The sequence below is a fragment of the Schistocerca serialis genome, chromosome 12 (assembly GCF_023864345.2).
Source record: "Schistocerca serialis cubense isolate TAMUIC-IGC-003099 chromosome 12, iqSchSeri2.2, whole genome shotgun sequence".
Classification (NCBI taxonomy): Eukaryota; Metazoa; Arthropoda; class Insecta; order Orthoptera; family Acrididae; genus Schistocerca; species Schistocerca serialis.
In genome coordinates, this window is record NC_064649.1 from 188,035,619 (window position 1) to 188,057,282 (window position 21,664).

Here is a 21,664-nt window from a genome sequence, read left to right on the forward strand (position 1 = left end):
ATGGAACGTGGTATCGCCAAGTTTAAAAATGTTAATTAGTAGTAACCTGATAAATACCTGTATAATTGACACTTAAAATAATAGGGTATCTGGTGCTAATTTATTATTGTTTCACTAGTTCATAAAAACTGACAAAAGTTTCTAACTTCAGATTACCACAAAGAGAACATTTATTTTGATGAAACTTGCACATAATACAAATAAAAAGTGAATAAATAAGCAAGAAAATTTTTTTGGATAAACAGATAACAAATATTTCGTAACTATTTTAAATTAATTACTGTACACAATAATACATGCTAGTCCAGCCAGTGATATTTAAGAATGGCTACCTCATCAGTCTTGCCACTTTATCTCGTAAAGAAAAAGTTGTTTCAAATCCACTGTCATTACGACGAGAAACCGAGCGTCATTGCGGATCATTAAAGCCAGAATTCAAACACTATTGCAGATGGTTAAACAATGGAAACTTCAGGCTGGAATATCAACAATTTTAAGAAAAGGATTGGCAGTCAGGCACAACTAAAAGACTGTTACACATTACCGCTTTCTGTCAGAGCCTCCTTCGGCAAAGAAAATACGCATACGTTCGCACGAGCGAACACGGCCAGAAGCTAGAATGTATAACAGTCTATTCGTTGTACTTGTCTGCTAATCAGTGTAAAGATGACCCACTGAGTTGCACACTATCCTTTTCCTAATATTACTGTAAATAATTTATGTTCTTTCTACACACTTCCACAATTACTTGTAATTACCCTGTTTCAAAACAGTTTCCACCAATGTTAATGTGACGTTACACCCAAAATAAATATTTTCGACCTGACAGCCTGCAGCAGTCCACTACGACACACAGTCTAGTAACAAAAGTTGAGAAGTATTAAATTTTGGCCCAGTTACAATATTCCAGCTGAGATGCAATCAGTATTTAAAATTAGTTCCCTATAAATATCATATCAGTTTTATATATTCTCTAGAGAGAGAACAGATATACTGCTTTAATCCTAGACATCGTTATCACTCTTTAACTATCACTGCAACTCTCCAGTCATCCACTGCTTCCTCTGCACTGCGAAGCAACACATTCTCCTCCTCTTCAAGTTCTGCACCACTCTCGTTATCAGACACGTAGAAAGCCGGTTACAAAGGTCAAATGACGCAGTGGATTTTAAGACCGGGCATCTGCTTGGCCAGCCCTTCTACGGCCTTCGGGTCACCTTGACACTCTTTGACTCCCAGCTCCCTGTGATAAGAATGAAAACACTGCTTTTACTGTGACAACGTGGCCATCCAATGGAGTTACCTCTATATTGTGCATGTTTGAACAACAGAAAATTTAATTATATACATGGAGGCTCATATTTATCTCAGAGAAAACAATGAGAAAAGAATCTAAAAGGAAGTGACATATTGGGATACGAGGTAGGAAAGGGTGCAGGGGGGGGGGGGGGGGGGGGGGGGTAGGTAACAAGAGGAGAGTGGCAGTACGCACAGGGAAGGAGCAGTTCCAGAGCGAGAGGGGCTGAACGAGGCAAGGGGGTAAATGGCTGCAGGAAATACAAGTGTAACATTAGTTTGGCGAACAACTTCATAGCGTTTTTGTTTTGCTTATCGGTAATCCAGTCGCTACGGGTTTATTTAGCGATTATCAGTTTTTCTTTGTAGTTTGCTGTTGCTACTTGCATTCACATATTGCCATTTTGTCATTTTGAGATAGTGAGTAGAGTAGAAAACTGAGGGCCGAGTGGAGAAATCTGAACTTTTCGGACAGCAGTGGAGGTGGCCAGAAACATCGGGATAATGCCAATGGACAGAGCGTAACAAGAAAATTGTTTTTCATTTTAAGAAGTATTGTTTCGACATTAGTGACTGCCTGAAATCGGGAAGACCTTCGGGGCTTGACGAAGATAGTTTAAATGCATTAATCCACACTCGTCCGTGTCAGTGTGCTTGAGAACTGGCAAATGTGATGAACTGTGATCGTTCCACCATTGTGCAACATTTGCACGCAATGGGGAAGGTTCAAAAATTGGGCAAATGGTACCGCACACTCTAAACCGAAATCATAAAAATGAACAGGTGGCCGTACTTGCACCTATTCTCGCTCGTCGTGAACTGACTCGTGAACACCTCCGACCGATCCTTACGGGTGACGAGAAATGGTGTCTTTATGCTAACATTAGGAAAAGAAAGGAATGGTTAAGGCCCAAACAAATTAGCAACTGTCCGTACAAAGACTTGCACGTATTCACAAAAGATAACGTAATGCATCTGATGGAACAGTGATGGTGGGGCGTGCCTCGAATTGCTTCCCTTGGGTGTAACCGTCACTGCTGATATTTATTGTTATGAGCTGAGACATCTCACAGACACAGTCTGAGAACAACGACCAGGAAGACCGCGTGAAGCGATGCTACTCCACGATAATGCTAGACTGCATTTTGCATCACTGACAAAAAGCACTACATAGGAGTTGGGTAGGGAAGTCATTCCACACCCACCTTATTCACCTGATCTTGTACCCTAAAATTTTCATCCTTCTGCTTTTCATCAAACAACCTTCAAGGAAATTCAATTCGACATGAAAATGTGCTCCGAAAGTGGCTCGACGAGTTCTTCGTCTCGAAAGAACGATTTCTAGTCGTAGAATCAAAAATTTACACCGGCATTGGCAGACTGTTGTAAACAGTGAAGGAGAATATATTACTGATGACTAAAGTCTCTGTTATGAGTATCTATTGTGTTTATTAAACTTATGGAAAAACACTATGAACTTATATACCAATCATTATGCACTAAAAAATAAGATTCAAGTGCTGGAAATGAGATTCATATGAATGGTGAAAGGATACGCAAAAATAGACAAAATAAAAATGCATATTACAAAAACAGTTCAAAGTTGAATAAAAAAATGATAAGATATATGAATTTAGAATTAAATGGAAGGACCATCTGGAAAGAGTACCTGAGTGATGACGACCGTTATAAGCTGTGCAGTACGAACCACACACAAAAGTGGAAAAAGACGTAAGAAAGTGGAGAGCATTGAGATTCTGCATCCAACTTGTTTTAAGCTGACAGGTATGGTGTAACAGTGTCTATTATAATAGGAGCCCAGAAGAAGGTCAATGTATCTCACGGCACTGGATTTCTAAGTAGAGCTTTCGATTTGCACAGACCGTGTTGTGGCAACAAAAATGTATGATATGTGCTTTATTGGAGGAAAACTGGGAGCCGTGCTACAGGTCCCAAGAATGGGCTCTCTGTACGACACCTTGAAGTTGACGTTCAGCTAAGGCCACGGACTCATAGCCGTACCACAAGCAAAAGTCATCATATAAGGAGTCTATAATTTTCAGTGCAATTTTTTGAAAGATTTCTTGTAGCCTTTGGCTGTCATTCTTTTTATTTCCTGTACGATTGTACAATTTTGGCTTTAGGCCATTATCAGGTATTATTAAAAAAGTAACAGATCAGATTGGTAAGATTTTACAGAAACATGACATCAGACCGGTCTTTACACCAACAAAGAAAATAAGTCAAGTGCTGCAATCTGCGAAGGATAAACACCCTCCTGTGTTGACATGTGGTGTATACAAAATTCTGTGTACGTGTGGTAAAGTTTATATTGGAACTACCAAGAGGAGTGTAAATACATGGCTAAAAGAGCACAAAAGTCTCTGCTATAGCTGATTTCTCTATTTTTCCTATCGGCAGAGCATGCTCTTCAGTCAGGAAACCACGAAGTGAAGTTTTCTGAAACAGAAATTTTATTTACAACGTCAAATTATTATCCACAGTTATGTAGAGAAGCCATTGAAATTTATAAGCATCAGGATGATTTTAACAGAGAAGAGGAGGCAATGAAACTTAGTGACATATGGACAGTAGCTCTGCAGAATCGCTAGACAACTTTATCTTTGACAAGATGACAATCGATAGTTAAGTTTTATCTTTGACAAGGATTATCTCTGCTAATCACGTGTTACTTCGACCACGCCCCCTTTCCTACAGTATATATGTCGCTCTCGGACGTCCGACCAGTCAGTCGGCAAGACTCGGCAGAGGACTGCCTCTGAAGATGTCCAGCACAGTCCTGGACAAAACGTCAGGAACAGAAGAGTTTCTCAGACCACGACCTCACATCCCAAAAGGTTTATCAGCAGCCGTTTTCAAGTATTTAATGGATGATTTTTTAGTAGCAGATTATGTCATATGAGTCATTGCTTCTATGACATTACGTTATGTTCATAAAATAAATCCGAAGTGTTCACACTATTTTAGGAGTGTGTTACTTTCAAGTAGTTGCAAAAGGAAACAAGACTATACAATAAGCTACCTACAAACATTAAAACAATAAAAGACATTTCAAGATTTAAAACTGCTGTCCATAATATCTATTGCAAAAATGTTATTATAGTATAAATGAATATCTTGAAACATAAAAATTTATTGCCAAATACCTAAAAAGAAAAAAGATAATTATTTGCGTTAAATATAATGTATGGAAGCTGAACCTTCAGTTGTAATAATATGAAGGCTAAAACAATTTAAATACTGTTATATGATTTAAAAACATGTATTGTAAATCACAATGATCTGTCCAATATTGTACAGTATACCTTGTACAACAAATGATCAAAAGGACCAATAAAAATGTTATGTAATGTAACTGCTCAAAAGTAACATGCTCCTAAAATAGCATGAACACATTGGATTTATTTTATGAGCATAACATGATGTCACAGGAACAACGATGTGAATGACATAATCTGCTACTAAAAAATCATGCATAAAAATACTTGAAAATGGCCTAAGGCCGAAATTGTACAATCGTACAGGAAATAAAGAGAATGGCAGCTGAAGGCCTCAAGACATCTTAAAAGAAAAAAAAAATAAGGAGTATGTGTAGCCACTGGACTCGCAGATTCCCGAAGCTTGAAATCAGAGCCATGGGATCGAGTTACAGTGACACCAGGTGGTATCATATGCTTCATGTGAGTGGAAAAAGATGCAGATAAAATGAAGGTGGTAGCAGCTGAGAAGGGAGTGAAACATGGTTGCAGCTATCATAATATTATTCAGTGGAAATGTTGGGAAGCTGTGACAGATATGGACAAAAAATTTGGAAAGGGTTTTGAAGTTCAGCGATAAGAAATATTTTTTCTTGGAGGTACGTTTTGTCTTTGCAACTAAATGAAAGGCAGTTTGTTTTTTGCCATATGCGTTTCACTTCTTTCATTTATGAAGCATCTTTAGTGGCCTGAAATACATATTTGTTTTTATATCTATGATAAAAATGCATTAGGTAGTAGTCCAAATATGTTACTATGTTATGTTTTCTTATGTTTTTCTCTTGTTTTTCCGATTAGAAACAACATTTATAGCACTAGTTTCATGAGGTTAAATTATCATTTGGTGTTACTTATGATTTCCATTGATGCTAGTTCATATGTGTGGTCCTGGAGATGTGTTCGCTTGTTCCCCATAATCCAGATGGCGGATTTCTGTTATTTTTTCACCCACCTTTATTGCAACAACTCACTTGCACTTTCACTATGTGTTCACCATGTGGTGTTTACCACGGGTAATGCCAATTGTCCCTGTGTGCTTATCTTTCGTCTTTTGTTTATGTTGTGTGTATGGCTTGATATTTTTCATTTGTTTTTTGTGTGTGTGTGTGTGTGTGTGTGTGTGTGTGTGTGTGTGTGTGAGAGAGAGAGAGAGAGAGAGAGAGAGAGAGAGAGAGAGAGAGATGTTCCACATCTCTGTTATTGTTTTAATGACTGATCTGTGAGTAACTGCTTTTATTGATTTTCTCATTAAGTACTTCCTTATTCATTGCAAGGACTCTTTGTATATGAAAGTTTCCCTGTAATGTCTGGAGTTTTTTTGTTGTAGTTGTTCACCTTAATAATTTTCATGTCCTGTTCCATGTTGGATAGTTCATGCCCTTGTTTTATCAGGTATCCAGCAGAGGTAGAATTGCTATTCTTATATTTCCAACTTCTTACAAGTTCTTTATACCTTGTTTTGAGGGGGACTGATGACCTTAGCTGTTTAGTCCCCCTTAAACATCCCAACAACCACCACCGCCACCTTGTTTTGAAATTCCCACCTGTCATCACCAGATATACTGGTTCATGTTCTTGGCATTCTAACTAGTATATTCCTGTGTTCAAAAAGATTTCGGGCTTGCAGCCAGTCGTCATAAACTTCACTGCACGATATTTCGACTGTACAACTGCCAACCATCTTCAGGTGAGCCGAACGAGGACTGACAAAGACGTTCTCAACTCCATCTTATATAGTGCACTGATAGTAATGCTGCGCATGCGTTGCAGTCGCAGAGACAGATAGGGCCACACCTCCCAGTGGCAGCGCCCTTGCTGGTGGAATTGCAATACTCAGCTGCCGTGGGTATTGTCACTGGCCGCAGCTATCGAACTCTTCTGGGGTCTTCGTCTCGAGCAAATTTCGGAGACAATGGGATTCCATGCATTATTCAATTGGTAACCACTGTCACGGTTCATTAGATTTCCCGCAATGCGTATTTCCACTGATTCTTTGATAACGGAGTCCAAAAAGTTTTTGCAGTGGCCAAAATCGAAGTTTTGTAGTACTCCATTGAATGTCCATTAGAAATACAATGTTCCGCAACTGCAGACTTACTGGCTTGCAGTAGGTGAGTGCATCGTTGTTGTTCTGTACAACACTCTTCCACTGTACGCATTGTCTGTCCTATTTAGGCCATACCACATTAACATGGTATTATGTAAATTCCCGCCTTCCGCAGTGACAAATCATCCTTCATCCATCCCAGCAAATCCGAAATCGTAGAAGGCGGACAAAAAACCACTTTCACATGAAAATGATTAAGAATCCTTGCTATCTTGAAGGAGATATTTCCGACAAAGGGAAGAAAAGCTAGGGACTTGGCTGGGACGTTCTACTCTTTATCCACTTCCCGGTTCCTGGCTCTAGTTGAGAACGCCCTGTTAATTTGCCGGGTCAAGCACCCATTGTCTCTGAACACCATCCTCAAATGTGCCAGTTCCATAGGCAAATTCTCTGCATCCGACACCGTGTGTGCCCTGTGTACAAGGGTTTTAAGTACACTCACAGTCTGGGATGGGTGATGGCAACTTGATAAATGCAAATACAAATCAGTGTGAGTGGGCTTCCGATAGACAGAATGTCCCACAGTGCCGTCTACATCTACATCTACATCTACATTGATACTCCGCAAGCCACCCAACGGTGTGTGGCGGAGGGCACTTTACATGCCACTGTCATTACCTCCCTTTCCTGTTCCAGTCGCGTATGGTTCGCGGGAAGAACGACTGTCTGAAAGCCTCCGTGCGCGCTCTAATCTCTCTAATTTTACATTCGTGATCTCCTCGGGAAGTATAAGTAGGGGGAAGCAATATATTCGATACCTCATCCAGAAACGCACCCTCTCGAAACCTGGCGAGCAAGCTACACCGCGATGCAGAGCGCCTCTCTTGCAGAGTCTGCCACTTGAGTTTATTAAACATCTCCGTAACGCTATCACGGTTACCAAATAACCCAGTGACGAAACGCGCCGCTCTTCTTTGGATCTTCTCTATCTCCTCCATCAACCCAACCTGGTACGGATCCCACACTGATGAGCAATACTCAAGTATAGGTCGAACGAGTGTTTTGTAAGCCAACTCCTTTGTTGATGGAGTACATTTTCTAAGCACTCTCCCAATGAATCTCAACCTGGTACCCGCCTTACCAACAATTAGTTTTATATGATCATTCCACTTCAAATCGTTCCGTACGCATACTCCCAGATATTTTACAGAAGCAACTGCTACCAGTGTTTGTTCCGCTATCATATAATCATACAATAAAGGATCCTTCTTTCTATGTATTCGCAATACATTACATTTGTCTATGTTAAGGGTCAGTTGCCACTCCCTGCACCAAGTGCCTATCCGCTGCAGATCTTCCTGTATTTCGCTACAATTTTCTAATGCAGCAACTTCTCTGTATACTACAGCATCATCCGCGAAAAGCCGCATGGAACTTCCGACACCATCTACTAAGTCATTTATATATATTGTGAAAAGCAATGGTCCCATAACACTCCCCTGTGGGACGCCAGAGGTTACTTTAACGTCTGTAGACGTCTCTCCATTGATAACAACATGCTGTGTTCTGTTTGCTAAAAACTCTTCAATCCAGCCACACAGCTGGTCTGATATTCCGTAGGCTCTTACTTTGTTTATCAGGCGACAGTGCGGAACTGTATCGAACGCCTTCCGGAAGTCAAGAAAAATAGCATCTACCTGGGAGCCTGTATCTAATATTTTCTGGGTCTCATGAACAAATAAGGCGAGTTGGGTCTCACACGATCGCTGTTTCCGGAATCCATGTTGATTCCTACATAGTAGATTCTGGGTTTCCAGAAATGACATGATACGCGAGCAAAAAACATGTTCTAAAATTCTACAAGAGATCGACGTAAGAGATATAGGTCTATAGTTTTGCGCATCTGCTCGACGACCCTTCTTGAAGACTGGGACTATCTGTGCTCTTTTCCAATCATTTGGAACCCTCCGTTCCTCTAGAGACTTGCGGTACACGGCTGTTAGAAGGGGGGCAAGTTCTTTCGCGTACTCTGTGTAGAATCGAATTGGTATCCTATCAGGTCCAGTGGACTTTCCTCTATTGAGTGATTCCAGTTGCTTTTCTATTCCTTGGACACTTATTTCGATGTCAGCCATTTTTTCGTTTATGCGAGGATTTAGAGAAGGAACTGCAGTGCGGTCTTCCTCTGTGAAACAGCTTTGGAAAAAGGTGTTTAGTATTTCAGCTTTACGCGTGTCATCCTCTGTTTCAATGCCATCATCATCCCGTAGTGTCTGGATATGCTGTTTCGAGCCACTTACTGATTTAACGTAAGACCAGAACTTCCTAGGATTTTCTGTCAAGTCGGTACATAGAATTTTACTTTCGAATTCAATGAACGCTTCACGCATAGCCCTCCTTACGCTAACTTTGACATCGTTTAGCTTCAGTTTGTCTGAGAGGTTTTGGCTGCGTTTAAACTTGGTGTGGAGCTCTCTTTGCTTTCGCAGTAGTTTCCTAACTTTGTTGTTGTACCACGGTGGGTTTTTCCCGTCCCTCACAGTTTTACTCGGCACGTACCTGTCTAAAACGCATTTTACGATTGCCTTGAACTTTTTCCATAAACACTCAACATTGTCAGTGTCGGAACAGAAATTTTCGTTTTGATCTGTTAGGTAGTCTGAAATCTGCCTTCTATTACTCTTGCTAAACAAATAAACCTTCCTCCCTTTTTTTATATTCCTATTAACTTCCATATTCAGGGATGCTGCAACGGCCTTATGATCACTGATTCCCTGTTCTGTACATACAGAATTGAAAAGTTCGGGTCTGTTTGTTATCAGTAGGTCCAAGATGTTATCTCCACGAGTCGGTTCTCTGTTTAATTGCTCGAGGTAATTTTCGGATAGTGCACTCAGTATAATGTCACTCTTCTGTTTAACCAAAACATCCAGGAATGGAAGGCAGCCATCTTTCTCTAGTTCCATAGTAAATCGAATATTCTCATGGATGGAGTTAAGATGATGAAAAAACTCCATTAACTTTTCTTCTCTGTGGGGCCACACTATGAAAGTGTCATCGACATAGCTCCAAAAAACAGTTCATTTACAGACCGCTGATTCAAGTGCTCTCTCCTCAAAATCCTCCATAAGGAGGTTAGCCACCAGAGGAGACAGAGGGCTGCCCATGGTGACACCGTCAGACTGTTCATAATATTCCTGGTTAAACATAAAATAAGTTGAGGAAAGAGTACTGCTTTGTTTCAACATAATGTCTGATTCAAACTGTTGACCAATTAGAATCAAGGAATCTGCAAGAGGTACTTTTGTGAAAAGGGAAATTACATCAAAACTCACTAGAAGATCCGAACTACTTAAGGGGGGTAGGACGTCAAACGAGCCGACTTTGAGCAGGAGAGGCACCACAGGACATTTTAATTTCCACTGTCTATACTTTTACAAGTAAATTCATAAAACTTTGTCAGCACAACCAGGAAGGATTCAGGATTCACACTCGTAGCAGCGGAAGTTAAAAAACATGACAAAATAATTTTTTTTACATGTGAAATTTCATCATTTTTCCACTTACTATTGGCTGCATTTGTTGCTATAGGTACACTTTTCTTCATAAGTAAGAGAGACTGTTCGATGAATTTTGCACAGCATACAAACCGTACTTACAGCTGTCTGAAACTCTAGAATCTATTTAATTTTTGAAAAATGAATGAGCTGTTATGTTTTATACTTTATGTTTAGAAAAAAAATTAGATTTTGTAGTTAATTATCTCAATTTTTACCACAGCTTTTAATAGATTTGGAAAATTCTAGAGTTTCATACACCTGTAAGTATGGTTTGTATGCTGTGCAAAATTCATCAAAGAATCTCTCTTACTTGTGAAGAAAAATGTACCTACAGCAACAAATGCAGCCAACAGTAAGCGAAAAAATGATGAAATTTCATACCTAAAAAAAAAAATCATTTTGTTATATTTTTGCACTTCCACTGCTATGATTGTGAATACTGAATCCTTCCTGGTCATGCTGACAAAGTTTTATGACTTTATTTGTAAAAGTATAGACAGCAGAAAATAAAATGTCCTGTGGTGCCTCTCCTGCTCCAAGTCTGACGTCCTACCCCGCCTTAAGTGGAGAGCCCCCAGTCTATTAATAAAATCAGCAGAGTTCCGTATATGGTGTGAACATTTGCCAACAAATGGTCTCAACAAAGAAGCTAGATGTTTGGCTAAATCATATGTGGGTGCGTCAATATTACTGACTATAGGCCGTAAAGGCAGACCTTCTTTATGCACTTTAGGAAGAGCATACAGTCTCGGTGGTACACTCCTTGGTATATATCTGGTTTGTCTGTTGTTGTTTGTAAATGTGACAGGAATGGGTATCTCATTCCATAAGCAATGTGTAATCCCTGTTTCTCTAGTGTATTTGTTATTCTGTGTGTATATTAAATTGCGCCATTTCTTTCTGTTAGTTATGTCTGTTAGTTTGTGTTTCTTTGTGTGTTGTAGTGTCTATGGCATTTTTAAGTGTTTGTGTTCTCTGCTTGTTTTCATTTTTCTTTAGTTATATTTTGATTTTGGGGTTGAGTCTTTTGCACTATATGGATTTTATAAACATTGTTTGGCAATTAGTTGTATGGTTGTAATTCTTTTTCATGGTTTTCTTGGCTGAGTGGTATATGTCATAGGGCTGATAATTTTTTATTTTACTGATAGTTGGTTGAAGCATGTGTAATTGTATCTGTGGCTCTTCGCTTTCTGAATATGTCAAATGTTTGCCTACTGCTGTCTCTCTTTATTGTTATATCCACGAAATGTATTTGATTTTGTGTTTCTTTTTCCATGGTGAATTGAATTTATTTATTTATTTATTTTCATGCTGTTTATGTCTGTATGAAGTTTATCTATTTACTCTGTTGGTTCATTCACCCTACAGGTTATGACATCCACAGATTTGTTGCTGTTGTTGTGGTCTTCAGTCCAGACACTGGTTTGATGCAGCTCTCCATGCTACTCTATCCTGTGCAAGCTTCTTCATCTCCCAGTAGCTACTGCAACCTACATCCTTCTGAATCTGCTAAGTGTGTTCATCTCTTGGTCTCCCTCTACGATTTTTACCCTCCACGCTGCCCTCCAATGCTAAATTTGTGATCCCTTGATGCCTCAGAACATGTCCTACTAACCGATCCCTTCTTCTGGTCAAGTTGTGCCACAAACTCCTCTTCTCCTTAATTCTGTTCAATACTTCATCATTAGTTATGTGATCTACCGATCTAATCTTCAGCATTCTTCTGTAGCACCACATTTCGAAAGCTTCTATTCTCTTCTTGTACAAACAATTTATAAACGACTTCCTGACACTTAAACCAATACTTGATGTTAACGAATTTCTCTTCTTCAGAAATGCTTTCCTTGCCATTGCCAGTCTGCTGATGGTTGAAGTAGAGAAGATATAAAATGTAGTTATTTTGCCCCTCAAATAGCAAAACTCATTTACTACTTTAAGTGTCTCACTTCCTAATCTAATTCCTTCAACATAACCCGACTTAATTCAACTACATTCCATTATCCTCGTTTTGCTTTTGTTGATGTTCATCTTATATCCTTCTTTCAAGGCACTGTCCATTCCGTTCAACTGCTCTTCCAAGTCCTTTGAGGTTTGCCGATGTCATTGTAATTCTATCAGAGACAGCAAAGTTTTTATTTCTTCTCCGTGAATTTTAATACCTACTCCGAATTTTTCTTTTGTTTCCTTCACTGCTTGCTCAATATACAGATTGAACAACATCGGGGAGAGGCTACAACCCTGTCTCACTCCCTTTCCAACTACTGCTTCCCTTTCATGTCCCTCGACTCTTATAACTGCCATCTGGTTTCTGTACAAATTGTAAATAGCCTTTCGTTCCCTGTATTTTACCCCTGCCACCTGTACCAGTAAACAATTATGTGTCACTTCCTTATGATGTTTTTATCAAAGAATGTGTTTTCTATGTGGCTGATAAATATGTTTGCCAATGTTTCTGATACTGACGATCACACTGGAAGGCCATCTTTTTGTAAGTAAAATTCCTTTTCAAACTGGAAGTAATTTTTGGATGTGATTGCTTGAAGGGTTTTGGTCTTTTCATTTCTGCCGGTAGTTTGTTAAATGTCAGTAGATTTTCTTCAATTAGTTTTATTGTGTCTGCACTGGGTATCAAGTTGTACATATTCTCTTTGTTGAAAATTATGAGAGGTGCTGTTTGTGATATGTGTAAGTCTTTTATTTGTGTTATGCACTCATTTGTGTGTTTCACTGTTCTGCTGCTCTTCATTTCATATTGCTGTGTTACAATTTTTTCATGTGTTTTGCCACATGGTAGGTAGTGCATTCATCAAGTTGATAATGGCCCTCACTGGAATAAGGGGTTTGTGAACCTCAGGTCAGCCTCAGTGTTGGAGATTTTGGGTTCTATTGTGTGATGTGTTGTTTTTGTTTACCTGTGAGTATGTGTTTGATGTCTTTGAAATTGTTTGTTATGTGTGTCAGGAAATGTGCTGCTGGATTGGATTTCAGTTTTCTGATATTGTTCAAGGAGATGATGATGTGGCGTAACAAGCTTGCTACGCCACACTGGGAAGGGAGCCGAAAGAAAGGCACGCGTACACACACGCCGACCGGCGTCAAGTCTGGAACAGGATAACTATTGAATGGTAGCAAGAAAAGTACGTAGCTGCTTTATACTTAACTTTTATTCTTTGATGAATACAGCGTTCTTCTTGAGACATTTATACGATAACTCTCAAACTAGGTAAGGCTAATGGCGCCTTGCTAGGTCGTAGCCATGGACTCAGCAGAAGGCTATTCTAACTGTCTCTCGGCAAATGAGAGGAAGGCTTCGTCCGTATTGTCGCTAGCAATGTCGTCCGTACAACTGGGGCGAGTGCTATATCGTATCTCGAGACCTGCCTTGTGGTGGCGCTAGGTCTGTGATCACACAGTGGCGACACGCGGGTCCGACTTGTACTAAATGGACCGCGACCGATTTAAGCTACCACCTAGCAAGTGTGGTGTCTGGCGGTGACACCACAGATGAAATCTTTGATTTTTTTTCTATATATTGCTCTTCATTGATCAGTACTGTGCTGCTCCCTTTATGAGCTCTACTGACGATGCTTTAATTTAATTTCATTTTATTATCTACCTGTCAATCATTTATACGAATATGATGTTATTAAGGTGTAGCTTTCCTGTTAATTTCTTAGTTGTGTTGTTTTCTGTTTGAAGTTTGTTGGCGACATTTTAATTCTGACAGAGAAAAGGTTTGCTGCTGACATTATAATCCTGTCAGAGGGACCATATGACTCAGAAAAGCAGTTTAACAGGATGGCTACTGTCTTGGAAAGAGATTATAAGATGAACATCAACAAAAGTAAAATGAGGGTAATGGCATGTAGTCAAATTAAATCAGGCAGTACTGAGAGAATCAGATTCAGAAATGAGATACTAAACGAGTGAATGAGTTTTGCTATTTGAGCAGCAAAATAAATGATGCTGGTTAAAGTAGAGAAGACGTGAAGCAGCAAGTGAAAATATGAAGAAAATCACTTCTGAAAAAGAGCATAGGAAGTCTTTTCTGGCTGGAGTAAAGCCTCATATAAATGTGAAACATGTAAAATAAACAGTTCAGATAAGAAAAGAATAGAAGTTTTTGGAATAAGATGGTGCAAAAGAACGCTGTAGATTAGATGGGTAAATCGAATACCCAAGGAGAAAGTAGACAGAAACTGGGGAAGAAAAATATTTATGGCACAACTTGATTAAAAGAAAGGATTTGTCAGTAGGTCCCAACCTGGGACACAAACAAATTGTCAGTTTGTTATTGGAGGGAAGTACGGTGGGTAAAAACTGTACAGGCATACGATGGCTCAAATATGTGGCTGGAAGACAGCAGTTTCCAACTGGAATGTGTCTTCAGGATGTCATACTGATAAGCAGTGGCATTAAAGCACTGTCCCATTCTGTACCACTTCTTGGTATGCTCTATATTTAGGAACCCATTGCCAAACACACAGTGTGAATTGCAGGGTAATCTAACAGGTGTAGATCTTTTGTTACCTGAGATTGACGAGCTTTTCTGGAAACTTTTCAAACGGCACTCCAGCGACAACGGAATAATCGAATGTCAGGCAGCGCACACCTGACAATTCGAGGATGCTGCTCACACCCGGTTGCAGCCTCACAAAAGCCATATTTTCCATTCGAAGCGTGTGAAGTCGCGGCAGCCCGACGAGGTAGGAGAACAGGGCCCCGCCGAGTGTTCTGCAATCTGTCACGTCCAATCTGAAACAAACCACGATTGTGCTGTCGTTTATTTGGGGACAAGCTGGTAGAGAAAATTGTAATGGATTTTACTTCCAGTTGTTGCCAGCAAAACAGAGAATCTTTGATGGAAATCAAAAAATTATGAATATCTTAAAGTAAAAGCAATTAAACTCCAATACAATGTATCGGTTTAGTGCACAAGTTCGTAGCATTTTTCCATAAGTTTAATAAACACAAAAGACACACATAACAGTCTTTAGTCGTCAATAATATGTTCTCCATCACTATTTACAACGTCTGGGGTAACATTTCAGTTCTGCAGCAGTAGAAATCATTTGGTTTTGAGGCAAAGAACTTGTTGAGCCATGTTTGAAGCACATTTTCATCCAGAAATGAATTTCCTTTAAGGTTGTTTGATAGAGAGTAGAAAAGGTGAAAACTGAGGGTGCAAGATCAGATGGGTGTGGTGTGACTTCCCAATCCAATTCCTGTCAGTCTAGCAGAATGCAGGCATGCATTATTGTGGAGCAGCATCACTTGACCCCATCTTCCTGGTCACTGTTCTCAGATTACATCTGCAAGATGTGTCAGTTTTTGACAGTTATCGTCAGCAGTGACTGTTACACCTCGGGGAAGTACACCCCTCCGTTGCCGTTCCACCAGATGCATAAAATTATTTTTTGTGGATGTGCACAGGTCTTTACGCAGGGAGTTGCTGCTTAATTTGGGCTCAGCCTCATTCCTTTTCCTTACGTTATCATAAAGGAACCTTTTCTCACCACTAGTCACGATACAGGATAGGAATGGTCAGTGTTGTTCACGAGCCAGTGGACGATAAATAAGCAGAGACGCACATATGGCTACCCACTGATTTTTGTGATTTTGGCTTGGACCATGTGGTATCCATGCAGCCAATTTTTGAACCTTCCCCCCTGCATGCAAATATCATATGATGGTGAAATGATCATAGTTCATCACATTTGGCAGTTCTCAAGAACACCAACCTGGATCATTGTGGATTCAAGCATCTGAATGATCATCATCAAACCCTGAAGGTCTTCCTGAATGTGGAGAGTACTAATAAGAAAATGATACTCTCTAAGGACAGGCATAGGGCAAAATGTCTTCTTGTACTTTCACATATGTATCTCCAACAATATGACAGCTAAAATACTAAAACTTGAGGCTATTATGTACAACATAATGCTTGATATTCTGTGCAGTTTTTGGTTGACAATGCATGATGACAAACATCTTATAAGGATTTTATTTTTCAATTACCATTGTTTAGCCGGCCGCAGTGGCCATACGGTTCTAGGCGCTTCAGTCCGGAACCGCGTGACTGCTATGGTCGCAGGTTCGAATCCTGCCTCGGGCATGGATGTGTGTGATGTGCTTAGGTTAGTTAGGTTTAAGTAGTTCTAAGTTCTAGGGGACTGATGACCTCAGATGTTAAGTCCCATAGTGCTCAGAGCTATTTGAACCATTTTGAACCATTATTTCTATAACCTTTTCTCGTAAACTACTCGAGCAATAAAAGTGGAATTTCACAGTTTACATCTACATAAGTGTGTGGAACCGATTTTTGTTTAAGGTCGTAGTTGCTTTGAAATTAATTTTTCAGTTTTGTGTTACCAGGGACTGCTCTATATTTCTCAAATTTTAAAGGAGAACTTTTCTCAGAGAAAATATAATGGAAAACTGCTGAGCAGGATTATTCAGTAATCTTAAGAACTACAGCAAATATCAGAATGTTAGCTTTTACAGTTCCTGAGAAAAAGGTACATTATAGCTAAGAAAAGTCAGTTTATGGCAATTGACATTTAAACTTTTTATTTAAATTTTTGACAATATTGGTGTACATCTAGTGACTAATGATGCCCATGTCCTGAATCTTTTTTTTCTTCCTCGTCTTCCTGGAGTAGCAGGCACGTCTCATGCACACATGACTGCCGACTGCAGCATCTCGCTGTGTGTGTGTGTGTGTGTGTGTGTGTGTGTGTGTGTGTGTGTGTGTGGGAGCGGGGGGGGGGGGGGGGGGCGGTTGGGTGGGCCTGTCTGCAACTTACGTGTCGTGTCTTCTTTAAGGCGAATCGCAATCTGTCTTTTTCTACATTGTTGATACTTCAAATTTTGCATTTTTCTTTCTGCTGCCTGAGCTTTCTCCAGTAATGCTTCATCAATGCTTGTGTGCGTCTCGAGTGTGAATGCACCTGGATGGAAGGCCGGTCTCTGCATGCGCTTAACCTTACCTGCATTTCTACTATCGAATGCTAGGCAGACGTCACATGAAGGGATGTTCACAACAATTGAGGATACAAATAGTGTTTTTGGACAACGCATCCAAACAAGGTGATTCTAGTTCTCATTTACATTCTGTGTTTTCCCGTGTACACATTTTTTCAGCAGTTCAGGATTGGCTAGATACCTGAAAGTTAGTTTTATAGCATCTGAAACAGCAAGTGGCAAACGATGTTTGTTAGTGTATGGCTTTCCACTGGCTTCTGCCTGAAGATATTTGCATCACTATATGTCACAAAGGGAATGTTGAGGATCACCATCTGTGGAAAGTCTATGAAAGAATTTGCCCACACGACTTGCACATTGTTTCCACACTACGAAGTTACCCCCGATGGGTTTTTTGTAAGTGTGAACTTCCTTCTAATTTCTTGCCTTTCATTTCTTTCTTCAATTAGAGTAGTCTACCCCCCATTCACTTTTGAATATGCCACACACAGTCCAGGTTTTCAAATTTAGTTTTTGTGAGCCATAACAATTGCTCTCTCAAACAGTCTTAAAAGCACTGGAAGGTCCATTACCTAGAAACTTCACATAACTAACACCATATTTTTCAACTGACCTCTGGAATATTAGTTTTGTCCCCGCTGCTTCCATTCCACCACTTAGCCCCAAGTTTCTTGCTGCATACTTTCTTGTGCTCCTGCTGCCACCTTTCTTCTTCACTGCCATCATTGTTCTTTCTTGTGTCACACTGAGAGCAATACTTGCTCATTACTTGGAAGACTAAGATTTTCCCTGTATCTACACTAATGACATGTTACACCACGATGTAGTGTATTGCCCCTTTTCATCCAGGTTTCGTCACAAGAGACTCACAATGTCTTTTTCCCCTTCATTGTTAATGTCTACAGCTTCCTCAATAGCTGCTTTCATATCCTTGCACTCAACTCCAAGAGTACTGAAAAGTGTTCTGTTGTAATCACTGATCCTAGATACTAGTGCAGGCAAGTTCAAAAATGGTTCAAATGGCTCTGAGCACTATGGGACTTAACAGCTGAGGTCATCAGTCGCCTAGAACTTAGAACTACTTAAGCCTAACTAACCTAAGGACATCACACACATCCATGCCCGAGGCAGGATTCGAACCTGCGACCGTAGCAGTTGCGCGGTTCCCGACTGAAGCGCCTAGAACTGCTCGGCCACACCGGCCGGCAGGCAAGTTCATCAAGCCACAAAACAGATTTGTGCCTTCTCTGCCTACACCTAAGCATCTCATGCCACAACTCAATCTTGTATTCACCTCATACATCTTCCCGTGGAGAGCAGAAGTCTTGAACTGAACAGCGTACTTACAAACTTTACACTTTATTATTATCAATTACTTAAAATGCTAATACGGTCACTGTCACCGTACAGTGCCCACAGTTACCATATGCACGTGAAACAATCATATAGGCAAGTATTTCTAAATCCACTGGGAAACTCATCTTTGGCACAGCATCATCATCCTCGATGAACTCGGTGACTCTGTCGAAAATTGCACTACACCCTTTGGAATAGCGTCTGCAGCACTGTTATTTAAATTTCCTGTACCTTTTACAGGTGAAATTTGACGTTTCCTCACTTTATTGAATATGCATCCACTAATAGAATGTTGTCTACTCCCGGGGCCTTGTTTCGACTCAGGTCTTTCAGTGCTCTGTCAAACACTTCGTGCAGTATCGTATCTCCCATTTCATCTTCATCTACATCCTCTTCCATTTCCATAATATTGTCCTCACGAACATCGCCCCTGTATAGACCCTCTATATACTCCTTCCACCTTCCTGCTTTCCCTTCTTTGCTTAGAACTGGGTTTCCATCTGAGCTCTTGATATTCATACAAGTCGTTCTCTTTTCTCCAAAGGTATCTTTAATTTTCCTGTAGGCAGTATCTATCTTACCCTTCGTGAGACAAGCCTCTACATCCTTACATTTGTCCTCTAGCCATCCCTGCTTAGCCATTTTGCACTTCCTGTCGATCTCATTTTTGAGACGTTTGTATTCCTTTTTGCCTGCTTCACTTACTGCATTTTTATATTTTCTCCTGTCATCAATTAAATTCAATATTTCTTCTGTTATCCAAGGATTTCTACTAGCCCTCGGCTTTTTACCTACTTGATCCCCTGCTGCCTTCTCTATGTCATCTCTCAAAGCTACCCATTCTTCTTCTACTGTATTTCTTTCCCCCATTCCTGTCAATTGTTCCCTTATGCTCTCCCTGAAACTCTGTACAACCTCCGGTTCTTTCAGTTTATCCAGGTCCCATCTCCTTAAATTCCCATCTTTTTTGCAGTTTCTTCAGTTTTAATCTACAGTTCATAACCAATAGATTGTGCTCAGAGTCCACATCTGCCCCTGGAAATGTCTTTGAGATTTAGGAACCAGGTTTTAAATTGTGTCTTACCTTTATATAATCTATCTGAAACCTTTTAGTATCTCCAGGGTTCTTCCATGTATACAACCTTCTTTCATGATTCTTGAACCAAGTGTTAGCTATGATTAAGTTATGCTCTGTGAAAAATTCTACCAGGTGGCTTCCTCTTCCATTTCTTAGCCCCAATCCATATTCACCTACTACGTGGAGGAGTACAAGGACAAATTATCGATTTTTCCTTTTTTGTAAGTGAAGTACTCACAGTGAAATGTATTCCTTGGTACTATTTGTGTATAGACATTCTGACAAACATTAATTATAAAGGGCAATCAAAAAGTTCCCATTCGAAGGCCGTACAGTCTGGGATTGCAATCGCGCAAAATGGCTGTGAGCACTGAGGCAATCCTCCCACCTACACACCAAGTCGAAGGCACCTGCTCGGAAGAACACCGTGTCCTGCTACGCAGAGAAGTCCGTAACTGCCTGCCGCACACCTTCGTCCGGCAGGAATTGTCGACCCTTCGGGGACTTTTTTAAGGTACCGCCGGCAGGATAATCGAACAGGGAGAAATTCGGACTGAAGGGCAGGTGCTCGAGTGTCTCCCATTTATCTCTAATGGGTGAAGCCAACCTCCTAGATCAGCTGGCGTCTCGTGTCAAACTGTCACAGGCACGGAAGTTGGTGTACGATTCCTGAACTGTGGTTTTCAACAGATGTGCTGCCCGAAACACATTCTCTGTTCTCTGACTGGTGTTTGTCCTTCAGCAGCTGAGAAAAGAACAGCAGCACATTGGTCCAGTTTGGACACATTTGGTACTAATATTGCCACGGCACACTTTTTCCGCACACGTGTCAGGAAGACACGAATGCCTCACTAAGCTGTCCCTACACATCAGAGCTCATATATCACCGTCGGACATGTGCTGTGTCGCATATACACTACAACAGTGCCCTCGAACAGAAACTTTTTGATAACTTCTTCTGCAGTGACAGTGGTAGCGGAGGTACCTTCCACTGCAAACTATAAGGTGTCTTGCAGATTGCAGATGTAGAAATGACTTTACAGAGATCTGATTTGCTCGAATAGTTTGATTATTGTAAGAAATGTGAAAGTAAGACGAGCTTCTCACTTTGTATCTTCACTTGTCTGGGAAATTACACTGCTTTCCATTTAAACTGCAACATCAGGAATCTGGCCATTAAAACTGCAACATCAGGAATGAAAACAAATACCACTTTTCTTATTGTGGGTCTGCAGTATAGTAAGAACATACACTATTATATTTTAGGTGATTTGAGGGAATACATTTAGTAGGGAGGCGTCACCTCAGGTAGCATCAGCGGCTCGACTCTGACCTGGCCGTACATCGAGCTGGCTCAATGAGGAGAAAATGCCGAGTGCTGTAACTTAAACTTTGCACAGTGCAAGAGGAGTCAAAATAAGCTAACACATGTCTAAGCTTACTCGGGAAAACAACAGTCAAAGTTTTTTAGCTACTTTACGTGTGTGTCTTTTAGAGCACAGTAATCTCAGGTGAAATGGTGTCACAATGGCTAGTGATGCAGCCTCTCAGTTTTGTGCCCCACGTTCAAAACCCAATTACTGCTTTTATTTATTTATTTATTTCTTTTATTTATTTTACATTTATCTACCCATGTCCATAGAAGATTACTACATGATGTTTCTTATCAAGTTAAGTATACAAGGGCATTATACTAATTGTAAAATTATGACTGTGTTTCACAATAAGTGTCATGCATTTATTATATAGTATATGTGTGTACAATATTTTCAGGCGTTACAATCCTTTTAAATGCCCACATTCTTATATTTCGTTCTTATATCAGTCCTTATATTAATTCTTATATTTTATTCTTACATATACTCTGTGCCAGAGGTCATCAGTCACAGTGGTGGCACGATATTCTCTCAGCGGCCTGTGGCCAAATTTATGAAACAGACTAGAGGTGCGGAGAACTCACTGGCCACGGCAACAGCTGACCGCCCTCTGGATTGAGGTGATTCGGTTTGCGCATTATGTTGTCAGAAGATGTTCCAGAGACCTCGAAAGTCATGTCACAGGT

The 21,664-nt window shown here is 40.3% G+C and overlaps 1 protein-coding gene across 1 annotated transcript in view; it reads right to left on the reverse strand.

Moving 5' to 3' along the window:
• Positions 1-236: 236 nt before the first annotated feature.
• Positions 237-21,664, reverse strand: part of LOC126428093 (uncharacterized) — a 161,746-nt gene continuing 140,318 nt past the window's right edge. Inside the window, exons 7-8 of the mRNA XM_050089985.1 lie at positions 14,715-14,939; positions 237-1,243 (exon numbers count right to left, since the gene is read on the reverse strand). Coding sequence (XP_049945942.1) covers positions 14,929-14,939 — 11 coding nt within the window. The 3' untranslated portion in view covers positions 237-1,243; positions 14,715-14,928. The remainder of the gene's footprint in view (positions 1,244-14,714; positions 14,940-21,664) is intronic.